The 26,371-nt window shown below is 39.7% G+C and overlaps 1 protein-coding gene across 1 annotated transcript in view; it reads right to left on the bottom strand.

Moving 5' to 3' along the window:
* Nucleotides 1–26,371, bottom strand: part of COL6A6 (collagen type VI alpha 6 chain) — a 122,616-nt gene that overhangs the window by 69,157 nt on the left and 27,088 nt on the right. The window contains exons 6-18 of the mRNA XM_087430574.1: nucleotides 25,237–25,794; nucleotides 22,386–22,961; nucleotides 19,833–20,402; nucleotides 11,900–12,243; nucleotides 11,736–11,814; nucleotides 7,868–8,022; nucleotides 5,343–5,435; nucleotides 4,041–4,094; nucleotides 2,240–2,311; nucleotides 2,128–2,154; nucleotides 1,470–1,514; nucleotides 1,328–1,381; nucleotides 192–254 (exon numbers count right to left, since the gene is read on the bottom strand). Of these exons, the coding sequence (XP_087286700.1) occupies nucleotides 192–254; nucleotides 1,328–1,381; nucleotides 1,470–1,514; nucleotides 2,128–2,154; nucleotides 2,240–2,311; nucleotides 4,041–4,094; nucleotides 5,343–5,435; nucleotides 7,868–8,022; nucleotides 11,736–11,814; nucleotides 11,900–12,243; nucleotides 19,833–20,402; nucleotides 22,386–22,961; nucleotides 25,237–25,794 (2,690 nt within the window). The remainder of the gene's footprint in view (nucleotides 1–191; nucleotides 255–1,327; nucleotides 1,382–1,469; nucleotides 1,515–2,127; nucleotides 2,155–2,239; nucleotides 2,312–4,040; nucleotides 4,095–5,342; nucleotides 5,436–7,867; nucleotides 8,023–11,735; nucleotides 11,815–11,899; nucleotides 12,244–19,832; nucleotides 20,403–22,385; nucleotides 22,962–25,236; nucleotides 25,795–26,371) is intronic.

Below are 26,371 nucleotides of genomic sequence, written 5' to 3' on the forward strand. Positions count from 1 at the left end.
CATATTCATCCCGAATATGAAGAAGATCTAGCACAAGGGACCTGCTTTTAAAATTCGACAACAATTGTGCCTGTGATGATTTAAACTCAGCTACTGTGGTACCTTCTAGTTGGGGACTCTCTCCCTATCAGAAGTGCTGATGGGAACCGAGCCCCGATGTAGTTTACAGCCCATGCAGCCCCACCACTTACAGGGTCTCCTCGCAGGCCCTTTGCTCCACGGTCACCAGAAATCCCTCTCTGTCCTGGGCTTCCCTAAAGTTAATACAAATCAGAAGAAGGACAAGACAAGAATTTTTAATAACATTAACAACAGCAAAGAGTTTATCTTCCTGGTTTGAATAATTAAATATTTTTCTACTAAAGTTATTTTTAAACTAGAAAGAGGAACAACCAAAAAATGGTTTCAGGCATCATATGAATAATTTAAGAGCGACGTCAATTGTTTGTCACAGTGGTGAACTCTGTGTTCAAGACACATTTGTCGTCTTCTTTAGTTTTTACAACTACTTTATGAACCAGGTATTGTTTATTATCTTTCTTTTAATGAGGCAGCTGAGATTCAGAGAGATTATCCATTTTCTCCAAGGTGATTGCATCCACTAGAAAGTGGGTTTCTGACTCAACTGTTCATACTCTAAAGAAGATAAAGTAGAAGATCGAAGTCTGGCTGCTGCTGGTATTTGTTCTAGATGGGAATGAGTGGCATACACATTCAGTGTGCTGCCCTGCACCACAGAATCTTGTCAATACCCTGTTACTGTTCTTAGTGTGGTAGTGCTTTTCAGTAATGGCCCTGATTCGTCACTCCTCTTTGTATCTATGCCCTTTGCCATGTAACTCTGCAGCGCCTTCCAACTGTGGTGGGCAAGATTCTCTACCCCTGAGTTTGGCCATGACTTGATTTGGCCAACAGAAAGAGATGGAAGTGTTGCTGTAAGAGTACCAAGCCTAGGCCTTAAAATGCCTTAAGAGACTTTTTGTGTTTCTACTTGCTCCCTTGTGCTTCTGCCACAGCCATGAAAAGGTCATGGCCAACATGGCCAGGCAGCACTCTGGTCCCAGGAAGAGGATAAGAGACACGTGGAACAAAGTCCCCAGGCCACCTACAGACACAAAAGCCAACGTCAGCCACGCTCAGCCTAGAGCAGCTGAATGTCTGCAACACAATAAATGTTTATTGTTGAATGTGATTGTTTGTAACAAAGCAATTTTGTGGCGCTAGCTGACTGATACACGTAGGGTATCAGTCTTTTCCATTCTACTCCGTTAATCACACCTTTAATTCCCAGTGCAGTTTTCATGTTGTCTCTTTATTGAATCCCTACCTGAGATCCTTCATCACCTTTTTCTCCTTTTCCTCCAGGAAGACCATTGTCACCCTAAAAAACAGAAGAATAAACTCAAATTCCCATTTCTTAATGAGAAATAGCTCAGAAGAGTCTTTATGGTACAAAGAGAAGGTTCTACCTTTTCTCCATTTAATCCATCAATTCCACTTTCCCCAATGTCTCCCTGAAAAGACAGATGTGATCAGAATAGAATGTATTACATTTATGTGGAAAGAAGTCAGACACCAAATAAAAAGTCTAATTTTGTGTTCCATATACAGCCTCTTTGTTAGGCTGGCCCTAGGTAAAAACAAAGATGGCCGAGTAATAGAAACTGTCAACAAATAATATATGCTGCCTGTAATAAATAACAGGAATAAAGAAAATGAAATGGTTGGCAATAAAAAAGGAAGGTCAACAGAAACTTCATTCGGATGATCTACTGGTCAATAATCTCAAAAATAAAAACAGGGGCTGGCCTGGTGGTGTATTGCTTAAGTTCGTGTGCTCTGCTTCAGCGGCCCAGGGTTTGCGGGTTTGGAACCACAGGCATGGACCTACACACCACTCATCAAGCCATGCTGTGGCGGCGTCCCACATACAAAATAGAGGAAGATTGGCATAGATGCTAGCTCAGCGACAATCTTCCTCAAGCAAAAACAGGAAGATTGGCAACAGATGTTAGCTCAGGGCCAATCTTCCTCACCAAAAAAAATAAATAAATAAATAAAAATAAATAAATAAAAATATTTCTAGATAACAGACAGGCAGATAAATGGATATGTTTGCTACCATACCTCCTGTCCATTTAGTCCCCTGTTTCCCTGAAAATAAAAAGGACAGGAGTGGTTAGTGTAGGAACATAGAATAAATGTTGGGAAGACTTCACAATGTCTTATGCAACCTTACCTTAGGACCTTTGGCACCATAACATCCCTTAGTACCCTGTTCTCCCACCGGCCCAGGGTCTCCTCTTTCTCCCTGGGAAAGAGCACATACCCAGGTCAGCTTTTTCCATCATAATCTGGAATCTGTCTTGGAAATTTGACAAGTTTTATATTGGAAAAAAATGTGTGACTGCTTGTGGTTTACAATACAGAATGCATGCCTCTAAAAACTAAGAACAGAAGTAAACCAGAGCTACTCTGATGACAGCCCTTTGCTTTGGATCCCACCCTGATACTGCCCCGGGTTGGGTAGTATCTAAATAAAGCAGACCAACAACTGGCAGCTAAAATGTATTCTCAAGATTTTAGGAGATATTCCAGGAAGAGATAATGAAGAATTGGTAGGACATCAGAAAAGGGTGTACCAGATATGATCTAAGCAAGAGGCATGATTTCTAGACCAAAATACATCTTCCCCCTTTCTTAAATCAAATACTGCTCCTGCAGTCCTTGTCTTGGTAACCCCACCAGTCTGTGCAGTCTTGTGAGCTGGAAACAAAGATGTCATCCTCCCCTTCTCTCTCCCCAAGTGGTCACCACGTTATGTCATTCAACCTCCTTGACATATCCATTCATACTGCCCCAAACTAAGATTAAGACCTCTTTGCCTTGCACCTACTGTTACAAGACTTCTCCCTGTAACTTCTGCCTTATCTTCATCCATAATACTACCTGAGCGTGCTTTCTAAACCCTCATCAGTTTTACTCCTGTGCTTAACACCATTCAATGACTGTTCATCAACTGGAAGATATCATCCAAATCTTCTGCAGGACATTTAAGACTTCTAACAATCTGGGTCTTGCTTGCCAACTAGCCTTCTCTCACTGTGTCCTGGGGTCCAGCCATGTTGACTATGTGCCATTCTGCAAACACACAATTCTCTGACTCAGTTACATACCCTTGAATACACTGTTCTCTCTGTAATCGAATGTTCTTCTCCACAAATTTTGCCTGGAGACATTTCTATTTGTCCTTCAGATGTCTGGCCAAGCATTACCCTTGTTTGTAGCCTTCCTCTCCCAAGCCCTAACTGCCACCAAGGCTGTTACCTGAGGCTGTTAGGTATTTGTTTTGCCACACTCTGTCACACTGCGCTTCATTATACCTCTAGTATACTCCTTGTATATAACAACTGGAACCACTGCCGTCTCATTTGCCTTTGAGATAGGAGCCATGGTTTTCCTTTTATTTAGTTATTTTTATGTCTAGGGCCTAGTACTGTGCCTGGCACCTGGTAAGATGCCTTAATATATATTTGTTAAATGAATAAATGAATGGATGAGTGCATTTATGAGTAAGGTCTTTGATAAATAATGTGGAACTTGTAAGATTCTTAATATGTAATTGTTACAGGAATGAATGCATGGAAGGAAGGAAGGAATGATAGAAGGATGGATAGATGAATGGATGAATGCAAGAAAGAGTGAAGTTCTTGATAAACAATGTGGTGAGTTGGTTTACCTGTGCAAAATGGATCAGCAAGGGGGAAATGGTAGTGATTTCACTCCCCTGGTGAAGAAGAAAACTTCTGCATTGAGTTTATTGTGCAGTGTTGGTGGATAGTCAAAGAAGAGACAGTGAGTTAATAAACCACTAATGACCACCAGAAGCAAAGCCCAATGAGGATTAGGAAAAACCTCAGATTTTGCACATGAATCCTTAAAATCTGACTTTTCTTGCTTCCCTCTAAATTGACACAAAAGATTTCATATTATAGATATGTTCTTAAGAATAAATGAAGCTGAAAAAAAACGTGACTTACAGCAGTGCCTTCCTCTCCCAGGTAGCCTTCACTTCCTTTAAAACCTGGAGATCCCTGGAAATAAGGGAGGGAGGAAAACATTAGCACTCCATAGACCAAAAACCAGAGGTAATCCAGCAAAATTCTCACCTTTACAGTTTTACTTCATGTAGAACAGTAAGAGTTTGAAAAAAATAGTCCTCCCTCTACAACCTAGGCTGCATTTATACACTTAAAAATAAATAGAATTTTGAGACAAGTATCCAGATAACTCAAGGGTGTGTGCATGTGTGAATCAAAATATTGTCCATAATTCTCTCTGGGGTTATATATGGTGCTGGAGTTTTTTCAAGACAAATGTTCTAATGAACACAGCTATATTTGCCCCTGACAGGCTAGACTTATCCTCTTTTCATTAAAAAAATATTTTTTAGGATTTATGCTACACATAGAAAAATACACCACACACATTTCTTTCTATTCTTTCTGAGCCCTGTTAATAAAAAAATCTACCATTCTCTTTATATGAAGTTGAAGCATTCAGGAAGTATTTAGTCCAAAAACTTTCTTCAGAGACACAGCCAAGATGATTTGGAAGTTATAGTGCTATGTATAAATTATTCAAAAATCAGACACACATGTAAACAAGCAGTACTGAAATCATTATTAAACACATCCATAGCATGTTTATACATTATCTGAACATTTCCTAAAGTCCCAAATCATATTTTTACATAAGGGTACATGAATTTCTTTTGGTTAGGAAATATATGAACCTGTTGTTGGCTACTGTTTTTATAATTGGTCTGTTTTTACGTATACATCCGTGACAACATTTTGGTCTGGCTAAAGCTGAATGAAACATCTTAACATCCTTTGCTACGATAGGGTGACCTGATCTAGCTTAATTTTCAGCAGACTACACAAAATATTCCCTACTTGATTTAAATGACTCTGCAATCATTAAAAATGGAAACTGAAATGACTTATCAGTATTCAGTAATTTCATTACTCAACACGAGAGATCACGGTTGATTTTTCTGCATCATTGTCATCACTGCTAGAACACTGGATAACCAAGGATCTTGGCAGTTGTTTCTCCTGAGGCTTGTATAAAAAGTTTTCTTTAAAAGACTCCAACTTAGAATGCCAAGGAAAAGCCATGACTATCTAATTTGACATATAAAAAGAGGAGTATAATAAATGGTTACCTCGGAGGCTCTACCTAGAAGTTAAAAATCACTCCTTATTTTTACCTAAACCCCTGTCTGAAAGATATACTACAGTCAAATAAAGTGAGCCATAAATCCTAACTAGAATCACCTTTTTCCCCGGTGGCCCAGGATCTCCCATTTCGCCATCTCCTCCAATGCACTTGCAGAATAAACAGCAGCATGTCCTTTCAGCGACATTGACCTTGGGGGAGGGTAGGAAATACATTGCGTTTGGTGGCATTGCTTCCCAAATCACACACACAAGCTCAACGGTGTGATTCAGACTTCCGCCACAGTTTCAGAAGCCGGTTCACCAGCAAAGTGACTGCTCTAAAGAGAATGCATGAGACATGCTTTAGCTTCCATCTTTCCTTCTGTGATCTGCATTCTCTACCATATGCAGAATTCAGAATCAACTCAAAGATGTTTTCATGTTCTCAAAATGGTATCAGTTTAGCCATGCCAACTCACTGCATGCTAATTTATTAACGTGATTTCCTGTTCCCACCCCATCCCAGCGTTGACCACAGTATTGTTGATTACCTTATATAATTCTGCCCCTAATAGTTTGTTCAATAAATGCATGAATACTATTTTCTCCTTTTCCTGTTTTGTGAAATCTTTGTACGCTAGAGGTTTTAGACAGCGCCCAATGTCACACTACTTGGAACCAAGTCTGGTCGTAAACACTTCCAGAACAGTTTGTGTGTGAAAGGATTTCAAAAACATCAATTACATGTTCAACGTTTCAGAAGCAGTTGCTGTAGAGGGTGGTGGCATGGGGAGAATATTCCTCTTTATACTCTGGCCAAAAAACCATATTACATATTAAAAAATGTGAGTGAATTTCATCCTGGACCTAGTTACTCATCCCCTGAATAATTGACATATGCCATTGCATTTTTACAATTAACCCGCAAAATTTATTTTTAGGAAAATTCTGTTTGCAGTAAATTCCATGCTTTGCCTTAGTGGGGTAGGATCAATCTTTATGTTGAGAAGTTTCCCATTAAAATTCTAGTGTGATGAAAAATGAAAGTCTTTTGTTATAACCATTTAGTGATTCTCCCTCTTTAATTGTTTCTTATTATATAATGCTTATTTTCTGACATTAGAAAATTCTTCTTTTTTCTGAAAATCTCAGAAAAACCAATAAAACTGGAAACGTGTGAAAACCAAATAATAACAACAACAAAATGGATTCTGTGATTTCATTTTAGATAACATTAATTTTCTTTGGATCACCAAAACCCTACAGCATCAAATCTTTTACTGTTAACATTAAAACTGATCTATTTCTAAAATTAAGTTTTTCTTATATACTGTTGCACTTACGTGATATCTAAAAACTGACAGGCTTGTTTTAAAGAATAACTTCCTCCCTCTATGAATTACCAGTTAAGATTTCAAAGAGTAGTAGACAGAAAAAAATACATTTTGTAAAATAGACACTGTTGTCCCATGTAGAAAGGAATTCCAACAAAACTTGCATATTCTTTAAGTAATTATTTTTTTACACTGAACAAACTGGTTTTTTTTTTGGTGAGGAAGACCAGCCCTGAGCTAACATCCAATGCCAATCCTCCTCCTTTTGCTGAGGAAGATTAGCTCTGGGCTAACATCCATGCCCATCTTCCTCTACTTTACATGGGACGCTGCCACAGCATGGCTTGACAAGCGGTGCGTCGGTGCGCACCGAGGATCTGAACCTGGGAGCCCCCCGCCGCCACAGCGGAGCGCATGCACTTAACCACTGTGCCACAGGGCCGGCCCCAACAAACTATGTTTAAATATCTATTTATACAAAAATTCTACAGGTGGAAAATAGCAGGAGCCATCATTTCACTAGAAAGTATCCTGGTATGATGATTATAGATTTTATAAATTATAAGCAAATTACCAATTATTAGCCATTTATTGAGTTGAAAGTAGTGCCACATAACTTGGTAATACTTCATCACTCTAGTTTGAATTGTATGTTTCGGAAAGAAACATGATTGAGATGCGTCTTACATAGGTTTTAGGTTCTGAAAATAGATCATAAGGCAAAATCCCAATTGGTCAAGACACCTTTAAAAAGCTTTTGGTTGCTCATCAAGTACAACATATGAGGGCTATTGTCACGTCACTAGTTTTTCTTCCAACACTGGAGCAGATTTCTCTTTCTCTAGTTGAACTCTAAACGTAATCGGCTCTCATTTACAGGTAATGTTGCAGGGAAAATACAGATCTCAAACATTAGAATTATACTCAGTGTGGTGAGCTGTGACACTTAGGATCCTCAAGGGATGTGAAAACTGGCTGGCTGAGGGCACAGCTGATTCACCATGTGAGGCAGATTCTCTTCAGCACTTAACGTTCACTGACTATAATTTGGGCAGGATTGTAGGTGCTATTTAGTTTCCTCTTCCTTCTTTTTTTGCCAAGCATATAAATTAAATATGTTTTGACATATCTCTACTATATTACATTTCTTTCAAAACACCCTCTTATTTAGGCTGTTCACTAATTCAGAAAAGCCTTTCTTCACTCCCAAATGGACAAAATTTGTCCAAATTCATAAGCATAAATATTAAACCTAAATACAAAACAAATAGAAAATTTAAACGCATCAGCTTTTTCTGAATAACTTACCAGATGCTTTGACAGTTGGCTCCCAAGATCCCTCATTCCAATAGTGAGCTGGGTACTGTACTCAAATCCTTTCCCAAATTCAATGTAGAGAAGATCAGCCAGGTCACCTGAGTTGGTGGCTCCATCCAGAGCAACAGTTATGAGGGCATTCAGGCCTACCCAACACAGTTACAATTTTCCAGGTGAGATGGGTTTGGTTATTTTAATCTTTTTGCATATGTATCTAAATTGTTATTCTAGGAAAACAGTTGCAAGAAAAACACTCATTTTACTGTCCACTTCCCCCAACCACATGATGTACAACTGACAATTGACAAGACCATAATCATAGAACAAAAGGAATTACATTTTTCAAAACTAATTAAATTGGAGACAGGGGAAATTATAACAGGACTTCCAGTTCCCTGATGATTTGATGTGAGATAGTGAGTTTTAAAAGGTCCACAGAGCATGCTAGAGTACAGAGGAATTCATATAGTAAGTCAGTGTTCTAAATTTTTGCCACTCAAAGGGGGATCCTTGGAGAAAGAATGCAGGCATCACCTGGAAGCTTATCAGGAATGCAGAATCTCAGGCCCTATCCCAGACCTAAGGAATCAGAATCTGTATTCTAATAAAATCCCCAGGTGATTTGTATATACATTAAAGTTTGAGAAGCACAGCTCTAAACGACCTCATAAGGAATTGACAATCCAGTTGGAATTATACATAGCAAAAGACAGAAAGAGACCCTTTGTCAGGCAATTAGAAACAATAACATATAATCATCCAGAGCTGTGGCTCATAGGCTTTAGGATTTTAAGGACCAGAATATTTCAAAAAAAAACTTTTAGGGACTAACAGACGGTTTAATGTTATTTTGCAAAGTGAGATCAGTAAATGATGACAGTAATAAAACTGGCAATCATTAAGGTGGAGGTAACCGTAGCAACGACTGTGCTTTCATTTATTAATAGTTACTACGTGCCTGGAAGTTGGTTAAGTGCTTTACATGCATTATCTTATTTGTAAGATACAAATACAATTGTATAGGTATGTACAATTGTAGCTCTATTTCACAGACCAGCAAACTGAAGCTTGGAGAGGTTAAATGACTGGCTCAGTTGGCACTTTTAGGTTTTCATCGAGACAGTCTGATTCCAAAGCCTATACTCAAAGGACATTTTAATAAGAAAAATGTACTAAGGACACAGAATAAAGTTGGCTTTATGAAACCTGACTCTACTGGCATAAGTTTTCTCATTTTATTATGGATGGGTAAAGAATTCTTTGGATTGGACTTGGGAATCAATGAACTAGAACAGATAAAGAAATGTTCAAGGACTTGACTGAGCTAAGAATACCTTCTTATATAAGTTTATACATGATTTTGAATGAATGATTTTGAACGAGAGGAAAAGGATAATGAAGAGAACAAAGTTTCCGGGACATGGGGAGGCTCAGGTTCTAGGAGAGGAAAATAGAGTGGTTGGCTGACGTGGAATAAAGGAAGAAACAGCAAAGAATCGGGTGATCAACGCACCCTGGTTTGCCGGGACTTTCCTGGTTTTAGTGCTGACAGCCTCTGGCTGGTCTCAAGCAAACAAGGACAGCTAGTCACTCTTCTAAGAAACAGAATGAGGGGGAGAAAAGGGACGGTGGAGTGGGCTGGGATAGGCAATGAGGAATGCGGAGCTCATCAATTGGAGTTGAATGATCAAGAGAAGACATGCTAGTGGGTCATTAGTATGGGCCTATTTATAAGGGAAAAAATCTCACATCTTTTTTTCTTGTAAGTTCCAGGAAATGTAAAAATTTAAGAGTCATGAGAAGCAAGGGATTGTTGATTTGCAGGAAATATGCATGTAACTGTTATTTTAACTGCTTTTCTTAGGATGGGGGACTCCAGTCCTGCTCCTTTCAGACTCATCCAATAAATGAGTCATATGATCTTAAATACAGTGTCTTTGATTCCTAAAAATTAAGGAAGAAAAGATTTCAAAAATTGGGAGAATAAAGAATCACTGAGTAGATTCTAGAATATTAGATTTTAAAAAATTAAGAAACTAATTCAAACCCCAATCCACATGGATTAATTATAAAGCAACATCCACCATTGAGGATTCTTTTCTCCTGGTCTCCTCTTGTTCTGTGGTGATGGCACAGTTTACATGTATAGACACCTGGCCTCAAATTAGGGAGGCTCTCCTAGGTGAACAGACCACAGGGTCCAGGATCAACTGAAATCACATATGTTTAAATATGGGAATCCAGAGCTAGAGGTACTCCTTGTCCATATTGAGAGCCATTTGACACTTTTCAAAAAACATCATGGCCACCATCCCTTTATCTCTTGCATTCGAAGATTCTGAATTTCTGAGGATATTTAAAATTGAGCTTCTGAAATTGAAACTCATTTACTAGATTTCCTTGGTAGGTGGCAGAAAGAAGATTGGTCTTAGAAATCTGGGTGTTCCAAGAGAAACTTCCTGGAGAAAACTCTAACATTGTCTGCAAGAGATGCATCTTTTCCCTACAAAAGAAAAGCTGAAATTAAAAAAATCCTACCCACCCAAAGTAAACACTCTAGGGTCTTATTCTCAGTCTTTATTAATATCTCTACTACAGATCAGAAAAAAAGGCCAAGACTTGATAAAAGAAAGAGGAATGCAGCTTTAGTAAATAAAGGGCAAAATAAAAATCTTTACTTTCCAGCTGTAAATTCAGTGAACTTTGCAACTTGTTTAAGATTGAGGAGACAGAACCAAACAGAAAAGACAAAATCCAGTCAGCCTCTAACAGCTAAGCGGGGAGGCAGATATTTTAGGGCCGGTCCCCTAGAAGCAGAGTCTGAGACAGGGATTTGGATGCACACAATTTATTGAGGAAGCACTCCCAGAAGAAAGGGAGTGAGGGAAGCAGGATAGGGCAGGGGAAGGAACTGAGCAAGACAGCGTTTCAGCTGGCATCTAGCTTCAGTCTGATCCCATGGGGAACTCTGGAGCATAAATTACACCACAGAACTGGTGCCATTTTGAGGCAAAGATTCAACTATTTGTACTCCACCTGCTGCCCAGGGGTGGGGTAGGGAGTAACCTTCCAGGTGAGGCAGCTTCCATTAGCCAAGGGCAATTCCTCAGAGAAAGGAGAACCTGTGAGTTGTTAGCAGCCAACACTCACAGCAGCTAGAGGATGGGGGAACCTGCCTGGAAAAGGGGGTCTGGGTGGGGCACCAATAGCATCCACTTACAGGAAAGTATTTCTATTCTTAGTCAAACCAGACCATGTGGATGCATTTTTCTCCCATTGATTCATATTTTAGTAAGAACTGACAATGAATCAGACTGGCATTCGTTCCTAAAGCCAAAAGCCTGGTGCCAGAGTTTTAAAAACTCATAAACACCATGGTTGGTCCATCTGTGGTCTGAAGGAAGGAACTGATTAGATAGTCTCAAAACATGAGTAAACTTGTCCAACAATGCTTGTAACTCTGGAAATTTTGAGTGTTAGAAGAAAATAATCAACTCTCCTACTTCTTGGTCAAGGAGAAATACACAGTTCACTTCAGCTGACACTAGAGAAGTAGCAAGATTAGATAACGTGGGGCAAGGGAGACAGGAACCTTCTCCATAAAAGCTTAGGAAGAAGAAAACAGTAATACGAGACAAAGAATAGGACTTGGTATTCAGTGCTGTTTCATACACACAGGGCGTGAGGAAAAAAGTAGATCCAAATGTTCTGAGAGCTCATTTGCTCTGCCAAGTGCATACAGAGTGGAGATGTTGGTAAATTCAGGGTTGAGTGCCTGGAAACTTAAGAGCCAGAATTGAATTCTGAGATTATAAAGTTAATAAACACTCCTTTCCCACTCCTCCCCCATGCTCAGTACCTTCTTTTCTAAGTACATCAGATTTTTGTTCAAGTTTTTCAACATCATCATCCAAACCATCTGAAAACAAGAGAACCACCTAGGAAAGAGTTCAAAAAAAGAAAAATGAGCAAAAAGAAGTTCATTGCAACTATAGACCAACAGATAAAATAAAATCAAGTTACCTTTCCTCGCGTAGCCGATTTATTCTGAAACGCATCCCATAGAGAACTCAAGAGGTTGGCATTGAGAAGAGATGGTCCTTTAACTGTTACATCCTTCAAGCTGTTCAGTATGTTTTCACTGTAGATCTCAAACTTGGGGGAATATTTTTCCATGGCATTGGTCACTTGAAAAGCCACACTAACCTGAGTCTCGGTGCCCACCTCACAGCTTACCCCATTGAGGGAGCTGATGGCACGTAAGATGTGTTGAAGGTAGGTTTCCATCCAAGACTGACCTTCAAGCAAAGTCTGCCCCTTCTTCTGAGTTGAGATGTCAAATCCCAATACAACGTCCACAAAACAATCTAGGATTCAAGGGAAAAGCATATTTTATTGGATTAACAAATACTTTTATTTGACTTGGATGTCATGTCTGAATCAAGGGACTTGAAATTCTTATTTCTATTTCAGTTATAAAGTTTGGAAATAAGGAAGAGCATGAGTGAATAATGGAAGAGGCTCAGAATCACTCTTTTGTAACCTGTAAAAGTGTATAGTATTATTCTATTTTTAGTTGGTATAAAATCTATATGATTTTATAACAATTAAAGTTATGAAAGATTTTGTTGTGGCCATTGAAAAAGCCATGCAGAGTCATTTAAAAATCTCTAAAGTGTATTGTGGAAATGTTAATAGCCTACAACAGGAAATTCATGTCATACTACTTAATCAATTGCAGTCATTCAACAAATATTAAATTATAATAATTATAAGGGAAATATAAAAACATTTGAATATAAAAGTCATTCAGGAAAAGTAAATCACAAAAGACTTGTCGAAAGGAAGGGTTTTGAAGATTTATCTTTCTGGAAAGAATCTCCAATTCCTCTTTTGTCTTTTAACATCCACTCAGAAAAGAAAAATAAAAAATTCAAGAGATCCTTTGAGATCTTACTTGATTTAAGTTCTACAAGTGAAGAAACTGGGCACCAAATTATCCATATTCAGCCGTGTCAAAAACGGTGCTGCCTTTAGAGCTCAGTCACTCAGGGAGCCAAGGCCACTGCCATTTTGGAATTCAAGAAATACTTAGACTGATATTACATTTAAAGTGCTTTCTTCTTATCCTTTTAACTCCAGGAACATTTAAGCATTGGAGAAACTAGAGGGGGCTTGATATTTTAAGCTGAGCCTCCTAAAGGGCAGATAATTAGAGAACAAAATCATCTGACATATACACTCTTCTTTCAAGAGCTTTTTGGTTGGTTAAAAACTTCAACCTTTTCCAGAAAACTCAACACATACAGCTTGCTTGGTAAAATAAGGTGGAAGAGTGTTTATTTTTAATTTGCTTTGTTTAGATAAGCAGCTTTTCAGATATTTGTTGTGTGGACAAATGCCCACTCATACTACCTCCAGACACACTGGGCAGTTGGACATTTGCAAGTCTTCGAAAGCAAAATCTCAGTTTCAATTCTTAAAATAAGGGCCAATAACTTGATTCATTTTTAACGAGAAAAGAGTTGGGTGAGAGAAAATAAAAGACTTCTTTGATAATCAATTTTCACCAGGAGATTCAAGGTAAATCAATGTTATCAAAAACTATGAAAGGTGGGTCTTCTTATTTTACCATATTTACTTTATTGGAAAATCTCTTCTCTGACATTAAGAAAGTATAATGAAGAGAAAGAAAATAATCACAAGGAAGCATCAGAGTATGTCCTTTCCAAAATTCTTCTTGAATCTATGTCTTTTCATTCCTATCTTGAGATTGAAAGTTTCATTCTTGGATGAATATTGTTTTAGCCCCTTAAAACCATTGAGTAACCAAAATATGTTACTGCCTTCAAGGAAAACAATCTCTTGCGAAAAAACAAACATTGGCAGAAATGCCAAAATGACACCGAGTGATCCTGGGAACTGTCTCCTATAACAATTTAGTATTTTAAGTTTTTGTCTAGATTACTGAAAGTACAAGCTCTAGAAAATAAGTTCCATGTGTTTATTTAACTAATACAAATTGACAAATGATTCCATGAGAATGTGATCAAAGGAATGGAATTTGGGGAAAAAGTCCAGAGTTAGCAACCATGGGTCTAAACACAATTAGAGAGATGAGGCTATACATACTAATCAAGTGGCTGTCGTGTGATGGCCTTGCAAACTCTACAGAGAAGTCTGCCTTCCACTAAGGAGCCCTTCAAAGTTAACAAGAAGCAGGGATGGTTTTGGAAGTGAGCTAGGGAGAAAGCTAAAATTAGATTTCCAAAGAGAAATAATGAATGATGAAACCAGAAAAAATGAATGATTAACTTGGATTTCCAAAGAGAAATAATGAATGATAGAGGATGAGAAAAAGAAGGAGGGAAACTAGGGTTCTGAGCCTGACTGCTCACAACAGCAGTGGGGAAGCCTGGAGCAGGAGGCACAGAGTTTACTGTTAGTCGTGCACTGGTCACAAAGCTGTTGTTGCTAAATAACTTCTGGCAAATCTCTTAACTTCTCTGGGCATTAATTTTCTTGTCTATAAAAATAAGGAGATTGTAAATTTCAAGATAAAAATACAAAAGAATAGAAAAGAGTGGATTGGACTAGACAGAGTCTTATGGTTCCCTGCCAGACCCAAAAGCTGATTTTAATTATCTGACTTATAAAGACAGTCCTTAATTGGAGTTGATGATGGCAGATTCTTAGTATTAAGAAATAACGTCAAGAAGGTAGGGTATATTAACAAGATTAGAAGACAGATTTCTTGAGAAAATACTTCAAAGAGGAAAGTCAGGCTGTTGGCAGTTATTAGCTGGGATAGAAGAGAAATTTGTTGGGGGCCTTTGATAGAAGGGGTATCTTAGATGAAAAAAGAGAAAGAATGATCTAGGAAACATAGTTAGGTACTGTAAGAGACCTAGTTTATATACTGCCCCCCCAGGACTTGGACATTTGTTCAGTGGAGAACCTCAGCTGCCACCATTGTCTGGTCTCCCAACACTGTGGTGGGGAGGACCAGGCTTTGACACAGCCTCCACCATGCTTACTGCAGTAGGGCCACAATGACTCTGGTGCCCATGGCCAACCCAACTGAACTCATGGGAGTTCCAGCTCCTTCCACCACTTCCAGCCACAGATATAATGCACTGTGGGTCCTATGTCTGGTTTCCCCTAAAGGGTTGAATAACACAAGGCAGTAGAGTGGGAGAGTTAACTCTCCATGGGGCACACTCTGACCAATGAGAGGCAGTATATGGGACGGAGTTGGCAGATTAATCCTCTTGTGTATTTCTGCTGATGGACTGGTCTATGCAGTGGCTCTATATGGTTTTCTTGGTGATGTTCTGCATGACCAACGTACCAGTTATGCCTCCTCAAGAAGCTGTAGCTAGCTTGGTAATATACCATCTCATATTTATTTTCCCTTCTTTCCTGTATCACTTCCTTTCCACTCACTCTTGCTTCCCTGGGATTGTACTCCCCCTAAAGTATTAGTACATAGACTTTCCTCTGAGCTTGGTTGTCTAGAGAACCCAGTTAAGACAGGAACATACAGAGATCCTTGTCAAGAAAAATTGGAAATGACCATCTATTTTTTTCCCTTATGTTTCCCACATTCTTTGAATCAAATCCTGAGGGTGTCTCTTACCTCATCCTAATCAGGTTGGTCTTTTGCTTAATCTCCTTTTTGATTCATCTATCCATGATGATGCAGAAGATGAGAGGTGTTCTTGATTCTTTTGCTCCCTAATCATGGTTCCCTATCCTGAAAACCACCTGAAGTCTCCTCCAGGTGGTCAGAGTAGCCAGGCTCAAAGAAAAACCAGGAAAATAAGCATAAATGAGGTAAGAAAGACTTTGGAGTTTAGTTGCTTAGAGGAATTTGGTGTATGTCGACACATAAAGTTGAACATAGCTCTGAAATGTTGCTAAAATATTTTAGTTCCTAAACCAAAGAACTCTTGGTAAATTGTCCTTCTGTGAATTAATCCCATCACTCCATGCATTTGCATTTATAAGATCACGTCAAGGTACCCTCTGCAACGCTCTATGAGAGTAACTAACACTCATTGAACATTTACCATGCCCTTCCCACTCATTATCTCACTTGTCCTTATGAAACATAGAATAAGTAGAAACTCTTCTAATATTCATTTTGCAGAGGAGGAAGCTGTGACTTAGAGAAGCTTGCCTGAGGTCTCACAGTTATTACTGTGGATCTCACATTTGAGATTCAGATCCAGGCTTGTCTGGAGTCCATATGCTGGTCTACCTTATGTAAGCGCTTTCTGGGTGATAGGTCATGCAGGTTACTAGTTCTGCCTCTAGAATGTGATGTTGGAAGTGCTAGCTTAGCACCTAGTGGTTTCCTTAGGGAGCAGTAGCTGTGGGAACAATTTCAAGATACAAACCCATGATTTCTTTTTTTTTTTAATTTTTTGTTTATTGCAGTAACATTGGTTTACAACATTGTAAAAATTTCAGGTGTTCATCACTACACCTCCACTTCTGCACAGATTACATCATGTTTACCACCAAAACACCAACTACAACCCATCACCACACACATGGACCGAACCATCATGGGACTACATCAAACTAAAAAGCTTCTGCACAGCAAAGGAAACCATCAACAAAACGAAAAGACAACCTAACAATTGGGAGAAGATATTTGCAAACCATACATCTGATAAGGGCTTAATCTCCAAAACATATAAAGAACTCATGCATCTCAACAACAAAAAAACTACCAACCCAATTAAAAAATGGGCAAAAGACCTGAACAGACATTTCTCCAAAGAAGATACACAGATGGCCAACAGACACATGAAAAGATGTTCAAAATCACTAACTATCAGGGAAATGCAAATCAAAACTACAATGAGATATCACCAAACCCATGATTTCTTAATAAGTGCCAGCTATTAATTGGTGAAGCACAACATTTAGACACTAGTTCTTTATAATATCAGCATCAGATAACCTGGACAACAACTAGATCAAGAAAACAGGCAGCTTAATTTAACAACAAAAAAATGGGTTGGAGTCAGACAGACTTCGGTTTCAAAATTCTGTCACTCCCTGTATGATCTGGGATAGGTTACCAATATTCCTTCGAGCCCCAGTTTCCTCATTTATAAATGGGAATAAAAATACAAACCACATAGAGTTTGAGGAGAATTTAATGAGGTAACATTTAAAATGCTTAGAGCACCCCACGCTCGACCCTTCACAGATGCTCAAGAAATATTCTTAGTCACTTCCCTCATCTCTCCATGCAGCTGACCTCCCTTTCACATATACTGAATCACAGTGTACAATTAGAGAAACTCAGAGATGATGTAACTTTACAAATGAGAAAACTAAGAAAGGATAGTGACTTCTCCAATGTTATGCATATTTTAATAAGAAGCAAAGCTATATGTTCAGGCTTAAAGTCTAGTTTGCTTTGAGCTATACCAAGCTACTGTTTGATTTCTTTGATTTGGGGGTTTATAGCTTAAGAAGAACCAGCAACCTCTAACATATTTGCACATGCCTTTGAAGGTTTGTCAGTGTTCATTCCAGCCTCATCTGTCCTCAGCCCACAGCTTGGCTACAAAGGCCTCACATTCTTGCTTGCTGCAATAATGACTTCAATTTATCTTACTATAGAGTACTTCCCTTATTTATTTATTTATTTTTACATTCATGGCTCTTTCCTTTAAAAATAACTCAGTCACCACTTGGAGTGAATACTCCTGGTTTGACTTTCCACACCATTTTCTTTCACTCTCTCAAGCAAAGACTAGAAGGTCCAAGATAATTTCTCCCTAATAATTGGGAATGGGTATTTTATGTGAAATAGAAAATTAATGTGTAAGGTTTGGCTGAGGTCACCAGACACATTCCAAAATATGAGGAGATCATGAAGCAGGATTTACAAAGACAGCAGTTCCTAATCAATTATGGGATTCTTAACCTTTAGCCTACACATTGGGTCTTATAAAAGGTTTGAGCCTGGAATTCAGAAGAGCTTTTTTGGAGAGACTGTTCATGTGCTGTGAGCTCTCCCACCACAAGCACATATACACACACACATAAAGAGAGGAGGTAATTTCCTCCTTAAGTCAAGAGAGAGGAGCTTTAAAGAGATAACTTGGAGATGACCCAAGCCTAGAAATTCTAAAGAATAAGACACAGGATGGCATGCTGCACTCTCTGCAAAGGAGAGACGGCCACATCGGGACGCCATAACTTCCACTGTTTATCAGGGCAATTGATATGTTATTGTTTCCCATGGAGCTGATATGGCTGCTCGTAAGAAAGAGCTGTTGTGGGCTCTTCTGATCTCCTGTCCAAGAAGGCTACCTGGAGAGGCAAAGAGATGGCAGAATAAAGCTGGAGACATCATCAGATATCCAGAGGCTGAGGAAGGCATAAGGGAAAATCTGGAATAGAGGACATTCTTACCTTCCTCAAGGGAACTATGGTTGAGAGACAAATATGCTTTGGTGGGGGTGGAGATGGTGGGAAGCAGCAGGGGAAGCCTTTGAAGGACCCATGAAGGGACCCAGCTTTAGACACGGGCTGTTGTCAGAGAAAACCAATTCCTGATGAGTACCATCAAGTAAGAACTTTCCTGTACCTCTTTAGCCCTTTTCCCTTCCCCAGCCCATTCTGGAGAGGCCAGAAACCATCATTAGCAAGAAGGGGGAAGGGACTGGGAGAAGAAGGTAGGAGTGAAAAGTGGAGAACAATAGGTACAATGCCAACCACATGTGGCCTCTTCTCTGTGGCAGAGGAGCAGCCTGTGGCAGGCTGGGAAAGCAGAGTAACCTTGAATGAAGTTTGAAGTTTTAATAGTTACATTGGGATGCACACATTAATCACCAAAAAAAGGTTGACTTATTTCCTGAAGATGGCTAAGGGCAAGGGGACAGCTGGCCCCCATGAATAAATTTAATGGGTCAATGGTAGACAAAAATGAAGTGACTTTATAATTACATCCCAGGTGTCGTGCTTATTCAAAGGAAAGTTTAAATATCCATTTTCTCATTTAAACTTCACAACGATCTTTTGAGCTAGGCGCTGCTATCACTCACATTTTACAGATGAGAAAATTAAACTTTGAAAAGTTAAGCAACTTGTCCAAGAAAAAATGGCCATCGAGCAAGGATTTGTAGCCAGGTTGCCTGTCTCCAGAGCTGCCTCTTAGCAACTGTGTAGCTTTCCCCTCCCTGGTGGAAATCCAGGGTTAACGTTTACTATGGATAGTTATACAGAATCACAGCCAACCTATCAGGCACCTTTATAAAATAGTAAAAGTTATCCTTCCTTCAAGATCTTCCCTTCCACTTGCTGGAAAAATGTCAAAATGTGCTAATTTGTAAGAAGCTATTTACTAACTTCTGTAGTAAAATTTCATAATAAAGATATAAACCTCCAGGGATGTTCTCTACATACCAATATGCAGCACTTGACAGCCCTGTGGGCCCAACTGCCAGGCAACAAAAATTGGCAATTTCTTTGAGGCATGTCCTCTAACCTCTGAAACCAGCCCGATTGTAAACAATGGCCTTTTCCTCACATCTTCTGAAGTCGAGGCATTTCCATTCACAAAGGGGGCCACACTCCCAGGAGACAGGGAGACAAAAGAGACAGGCTCTCAGATGTCCTGTTTCTCAATCCACAAGTCACAAAAAATACTTCATAACTGTGAAAAGTTCAGTTTGAAATCCAGAGGCATAAATCTAAATTCTCCCACCAGCCCCAGGGGATGGAAATAGAGCTTGAGGAAAATGTCAGCAAGACAGGGGAGGACAGATGCTGGAATCCTGGATTAACGGCAATTCATCTAATAAAAATACTTAGTATTTTTAGTAAAACGCATCTTAATAAGAATACTAAGGAATTTTAATAGACCACGATCTCCCTTTGAAACAAAAGTGTCAAGTAGTTGCTGAAGGACGCAAGAAATACTTACTGCTCTCTCCCCCTGAGGTACAGATGTTGCGAACTATCCTTTTCTTGACCTTTCTCAGTTCATCGAAGTTATGAACTGTCAGTTTTTTATCTGCGGTCCCAGTGATCTGAATGAGCTGCTGGTCATCCACATCCCCGATGCCCACAGAGTAAATGTTGATACCTTTGCGTCTCAGGTCCTCAGCGGCCTCAGCCACGTCATCTTGGGACTGGCCATCTGTGAGAACCAGTAACACCTGTGGGGTACCTGCATTTATCCGGCTGCCCATGTCTGGCCGGAAGTAATGCCCCACCTGCCGGAGCGCAGCACCAATGTGTGTGTATCCGAAGATCTGCTGGATCTTTTCAATCTGAAGTGATATCTCCCTTTTGCCTATGAAAGTTCCCAGTGGAAACTCTGGCTGATAGCTATGGCTAAACTGGGCTGCTCCTATACGCACTCTGTTAACACTGACATCGAAGTCTTGAACAACGGATGCCAAGAATTCCTTCATCTTCTTGAAGTCTTCTGGATCAATGCTATTAGAACCATCCATGAGGAAAACGAGATCTATTTGTCCAATTTCACAATCTACAAAGAAGAGGAAAGGGAACAACAAAAAAAATCAGATTGTTATTCCTTCTTTAACCAAGTAAGACAAATTAAATGTTTGCAGCTATAGAGAAACGATATTTCTGAAGGTTGTTTCTTATCTCATGCCACCCTGTGGTCACGTTAATTGGAGAGGAAATAAAAACAATCAGTTCATAAAGGCAGCACTAGGAATGAAAAACTCACACATCCTTTTATGCTTCTCTTGGCTTTTCCATTTGGTGTTACACCATTTTCTTCTTGGAGATGCCAGAGAATTGGGGGTGGTGCTACAGAAAACTTATTCTCACCTGCAATCTAGCCTTAACCCTTCCAGAAAGCCTAGTGATAGTAGTAGCATAGCAAGAAAAAACAAAATAACACACATCCACTTAGGGATTCAAACAAATAGACAGATGGTCTGTATTATTGACTTGGCCTCCCTGGCCAGTTGAGCCAGTAAGCACTTTTCTAGTTTATTATGGCAAATTGAGGTTTTAAAATCATGCCTTCTAGCCTAAATTTAGTCAGTTTTTCTCTTTATCAGGCCCCTTTCTGGTGCATATAGGCAAAAATATCTACTTGAGAAAAATATTTTTGAACAAACAACGCAGTATAGTTTAGAGATTTTTCCCCTGTATTAACACAGCAAGTACAAAACAAAAATATGAAAGAACACTGCCAATGAATGAGTTATGCTTGGCACATGCTCATGTGTGTTCCTTAGCCTTCTGGTGAGCATTATCATTTCCTTGAATTCCTCAGAGATCTCACCACTGACCTAACTTAATTAATTCTCATGTTAGCCTCAGAAAAGATTAAGGTGTCTGAGATTCCTGTGGTTGAGATAAGCAAGGAAGAGATAAAAAGAAATGTGATAAATAGGTTCTTCAGGAATTAGTTAACTCATTAAATTGCTTTGTTTTAGATTCAAATAAAGGAAATAAAGTACTTTTTTTCTACCCAAGGGAGAACTTTCCATATAAAAACTCAATGTCAACTTCTACAGTGGACTTGAAAAGGACAGATCAAGTTTTAGGCATTGGCCAACAGAAAGTAAGAGATTTGTCCCAGTTTTCAATAAGACCTAGACAAATTGTGTTAGTTTTGTGAAAGAAAAAGATAGTATGTAGTTGCATTCTAAGGAGGCAATGCATATATGAAAACCAGAAAAGTTACATAATTTTTCAAAGGAACTACAACAAGATGTTGGAATCCTGGATTAACAGCAATTCATCTAATAAAAATACTTAATATTTTTAGTAAAACACATCTTAATAAAAATACTAAGGAATTTTCATAGACCACATCTCCCTTTGAAACAAAAGTGTAAAATGGCAGCTGAATGAAGGAATGAATACAAACACACATACGCACACACACACACACAAATAAATGCGGCAATGCAATCTCCAGCTGCTGAGACAGAAATATGGCATCCCGGGCAAAGCAAATCTCACTGTACTCTGCTCTGGAAACATCTGAGACTGGAATAGAGTGTCTAATATTGGGCTCCATGTTTTAAACGAGTTTGTGCCATAATAGAAAAAGGTGAAGGAACTGGGGGCTTCTAGCCTGGAGGAGAGAAGACTTCAGGCAATGATCGCTGGTTCTTAGGAAGAGATGAAATTTGATTTCTCGTGTAAAGAGCAGGAAGAAGAACTAATGGGAGGAAATGATATGTAAACAAATTTGTGTTCCAATAAAGCCTGTAGAAAAATGGTGAATTCCCCATCACTAGAAGAGTTTAGGCAGAAGTAGGTACGAATGTCGTAGAGGGTATTCCTCTTTGGGCAGGAGGCCAAATGAAATGTCCTTGAGGTCTTTCCAACCCTGAGATTCTATAATGTGGAAGTTCCCATGAAACAATTAGTGCTTTTTCTTTCCTCTCTTGAGAACTTGCTCCTGAGGGCTTTGGCTTTGTTTTCTCCCTCATTTGGACCTCGGCTGATAATTAAGAAAAACTTAATAGACAAATCTTACCTACTTTTGAAGAGTTACACACACTAGCTGACACGTCTGAAAATATCCCCTTTAGGCCTCCAAAAGTCTCCACGAAGAAGTACTTGTCACTCGATCCTGCCATGGCTAGCAGCTCCACGGGGTTGGCACCAGCGATTCCCACAGCCAGGACAAGAATGCCTTTGTCCTGCAAGGCCTTGGCTGTGGCATTGAGCTTATCTGCATCATGGGATTCCCCGTCGGTGATCACAATGAGGACTTGGGGGACCCCCTTGTGCAGGCGGCTGCCCCGGGCTTCGGTGAACATGTGGTCTGAGAAGGCTAGTGCCTCAGCGGTGTAAGTGTTGCCCCCCATGGGCTGGTCATTCTGGAGCATGGAAATCACCTCCCATTTTGTGCCAAGGTTATCCAGATAGAACAGCACCTCTGGGTCGTCAGCATACTTCAGAGCCCCAAACCGGACCTGATTCTGGCCAACATCGGCTTTTTTCACCAAGTCAGTCATAAAGTCCTTCATGATATTATATTCATCATAGTCAATGCTGCCAGAGCTGTCAATTACAAACACAACATCTAAAACTTCAATCCGCTTGCATTCTAAAAGAGGAGGAGAAAGGAAAACCATAGCAGATTAGCTTTGGACATGACAGGAGACTCCTTCCCCTCAACCTGTTTTTTCAGTTGCTGGTGTCTCCTCCTCAGGGGATCGAGCTGTATATTAGGATTTCCGTCCCCTGGATAACTGACACAATACACATACATTTGTGCTGTCAGTACATAGTAACACTCAATCAGGTGAGCTTTTAGGATAAGACAGATGTGAAATGAAGCCTATTGTAGGCAGTGGCGGGTAGAGTGGTGGGGCAAGTCACAGGATCATCAGAAATAAGCATTTCAAATGCTTTTGGACTAAAAAAAAAAATCACAATTCTGTGGAAATTCTCCTGCATAAATGGTTCATTCAACATGTGCTTTCATTTATACAAGTTTGCCTATTTTTTTTCAAGCCACAGGGATCGTGCAGTTTTATTCTTAAGATAAACCTTGGGGAAATGACCAAGTGAAAATGAATTTGGCAACAGTGTATATTTTTTCATGGTTATATGATGGCTGATTTTTCAAGGTTACATTTTCTCCCATTCTGACTTTCTCAAAACATTATCTATTTTCATTATTGGGCCTCATCATAGAAATAAACCCATTTCACACTTGGCCCAACTAAGTGGCCCTAGCATGATGTTCCTACTAACTTTTTAAACTTTGGGTCGATGCCATGGAAAAGTAAAGCAGGAAAGACCCAATTAATACTTAATCCATGTGTGTGGAGCATATTCTATCTAAAGGTGCAGAGTCCCAAACTCCAACTCATTCATTCTGGTGAAATGGAATTGTAAGATGGTTAATGATTTAGTCCTTATGTAGCACAATCGCTCTACAGGCTTTAGAAAGGTATGTTTTAAATGTTAACTCATCGAATCTGGAGAAATGGAATTGTGAGAAAGTACCCCCCTCCCAGAGCTCACCACACTTCCTTCTTATGCCAGCTTCTTGCTTGCTATGTGGTAGGGCTGTTGAAAACCCTAGAGCCAATGTACTCACTCCACTGACTAGAGGCCATGTGTGCAGGAGCCATAAACCAAATTATCAATTCCCAAATCCTCTATAGGCTGGTTCCACAAAAGAAGAAACTACATCTCTCTGCCTTGGGGAGCCTGCTTGCATTACCCAGAGGATTGGGGGGTAGATTGCTCAGTGTTGGCACACTTTAAAGAATTCAGATTTGTTCTGGGTGGAATTACCAGGAAATACAATCCAGGTGTACTCTTCTTTCCACAAAACACAGACCACAATCACCAAACCTTCTAGTAGGAGTTGAACAGAACTGTTATTTGAATAACAGAACAATGTTCCTCTCTTCCCTCAAAATGCCATTAAGATCCATCTCCTTTAGATCCATCTAAAAATCTATAGAGATTTTTCAGAATGCCTCTGTCATCAAGCCCTGTGGGTCACAGTATAAATCAGCTCCTTGTATTTGCTGACCTTTTGTTTCATCACTTCCATCATTCTGCAGTTTCATGGAAGGAGAATAGGGACGATACTATTTACTTCCTTAGAAGCTTCCATTGCTCAAGCTCCCATACTATATTCCTCCTTTATAGGATTTAATAAATATTAAAGTGTTTTTACAAACATTATCTCATTTTATTTAAGTGCTGGTTTTTAAAAATTGTAAAATAAACAAACATATGTGGTGAATGTTAGGTCAAAGGGGGGCCACCTTGCCCAGGAGGTTATGCCCCTCTACTGCCTGCCTCAGCAGCCCACATGGAGCCCAAGGACTCAGCTTATATGAGGCTGGGCCCCTGGCCTCAAGGTGGAACCAACTCTGGTGTAATTCATGCTCTAGAGTTTCCCATGGGATCAGGCTGAAGCTAGACTCCAGCTGAGACCAACTCCTTGCCAAGCACCTACCCATGCCCTGTCCTGCTTTCCTTACCCTCTTCTGGAAACATCTCCTCAATAAATCACTTCCACAAGAACCCCTGACTCAGCTTCTGCTTCTCGAGAACGAGACCTAAGACTCGGTATGATACCACTTTTCTTAAATAGAAGATTCATCATCCTCGTGCTCTTTGTCTACAAATGGGAAAGAATCTAGGTGGACCAAAATTGTTCCTTACTGTCTAATTCAACATTTTGTTGAAGAAAGTTGCATTTTATATGCAGGTCAAAAGCCACTAGCATAAACATTTCGATTAAACAAAATGTTTACCATGTTCAAGTATTGGCCTACTTAATTCAAGAAATAATGACTAACATGGACATGTGGTGTTCAGATAGTCCCGCTAATGGATATGCCCACGCCTACCTTCACGGGGGCTGCATATTCCAAAAACAAGATCATCTTCAATATGCTGTAGAATGTCAAAATTCTCAACATAAAAAACCATCTCTGGCCTCCCGCTGATCTCCTCAAGCTGGGTGACATTGGAGCCAAACACTCCCACAGAGTAGATAATTATGCCTTCTTGCCGAAGTGCTACGGCTGGGTCCTTGACTATGTCCTGAGCTTCACCATCCGTGATGAGGATGAGAAACTTCCTGACGTTGGGCCGGGCCCCCTTGGCAGCGCTGAAGTACTGAGACACAAAGGTCAGGGCACCACCGGTCAAGGTGGTTTCTCCAATGTGAGCCATTCGGTCTATTGCACCTGAAATTTCACTTTCGGACACGTATCGGTTAAGCGGAAACTCTTCCTTGTTGACGTCGCTGAACTGGACTACGCCAATTTGCACTCGATCTGCCCCAATCTGAGATTTGCTCACGAGGTTTTTCATAAATGTTTTCATTTTGCTGAAGTTTTCAGGTCCTATACTGCCAGAACTGTCCACCAGAAACATGATGTCAGCCTTCATCTCTTTGCAGGCTGCATGGGAGGAAACGAGATGTTTATACAAGTTGGCTTTGCGTAAAAATATTAAGAGTGAATAGGAAAATCCAAAACACAAATAATTCTACAGTGAAGTTAAGTGTGTGCTTGGGAAGGATTGTTAGCAGGTAAATAAAGCATTGAAGGCAAAGAAAGTGAGACTATTCTGTTAGTTAGCAATTTGCTTTAATATATAACTCAGGGTTTCTCAACCTCAGCACTACTGACGTTTTGGCCCAGATAATTTTTATTGTGGAGGGCAGTCCACGCATTGTAGGATACTATAGGATGTTTAGCAGCATCCCTGACTTCTACCCACTAGATGCCAGTAGCACTTCCCCAGTCATGACAACCAAAGATATCTCTAGATGTTGCCAGGTGTCCCCTGAGGGAGAAAAAATCAGCCCCGGTTGAAAACTACTGATATAGCTCTATAAGATTTCATAAAAGTTTTATGAAAAAGCAATTTAAATAAACCTGAAGCACACCTTAAAATCTGAAATCATTTGATTGTACTACACACGTAGCATCTAATCATATATCTATCCTAGCGGGGATTTGTGGGAGGAAGCTA

This window comes from Ceratotherium simum, chromosome 5, assembly GCF_057802395.1.
Source record: "Ceratotherium simum simum isolate JZ-2026a chromosome 5, ASM5780239v1, whole genome shotgun sequence".
Lineage (NCBI taxonomy): Eukaryota > Metazoa > Chordata > Mammalia > Perissodactyla > Rhinocerotidae > Ceratotherium > Ceratotherium simum.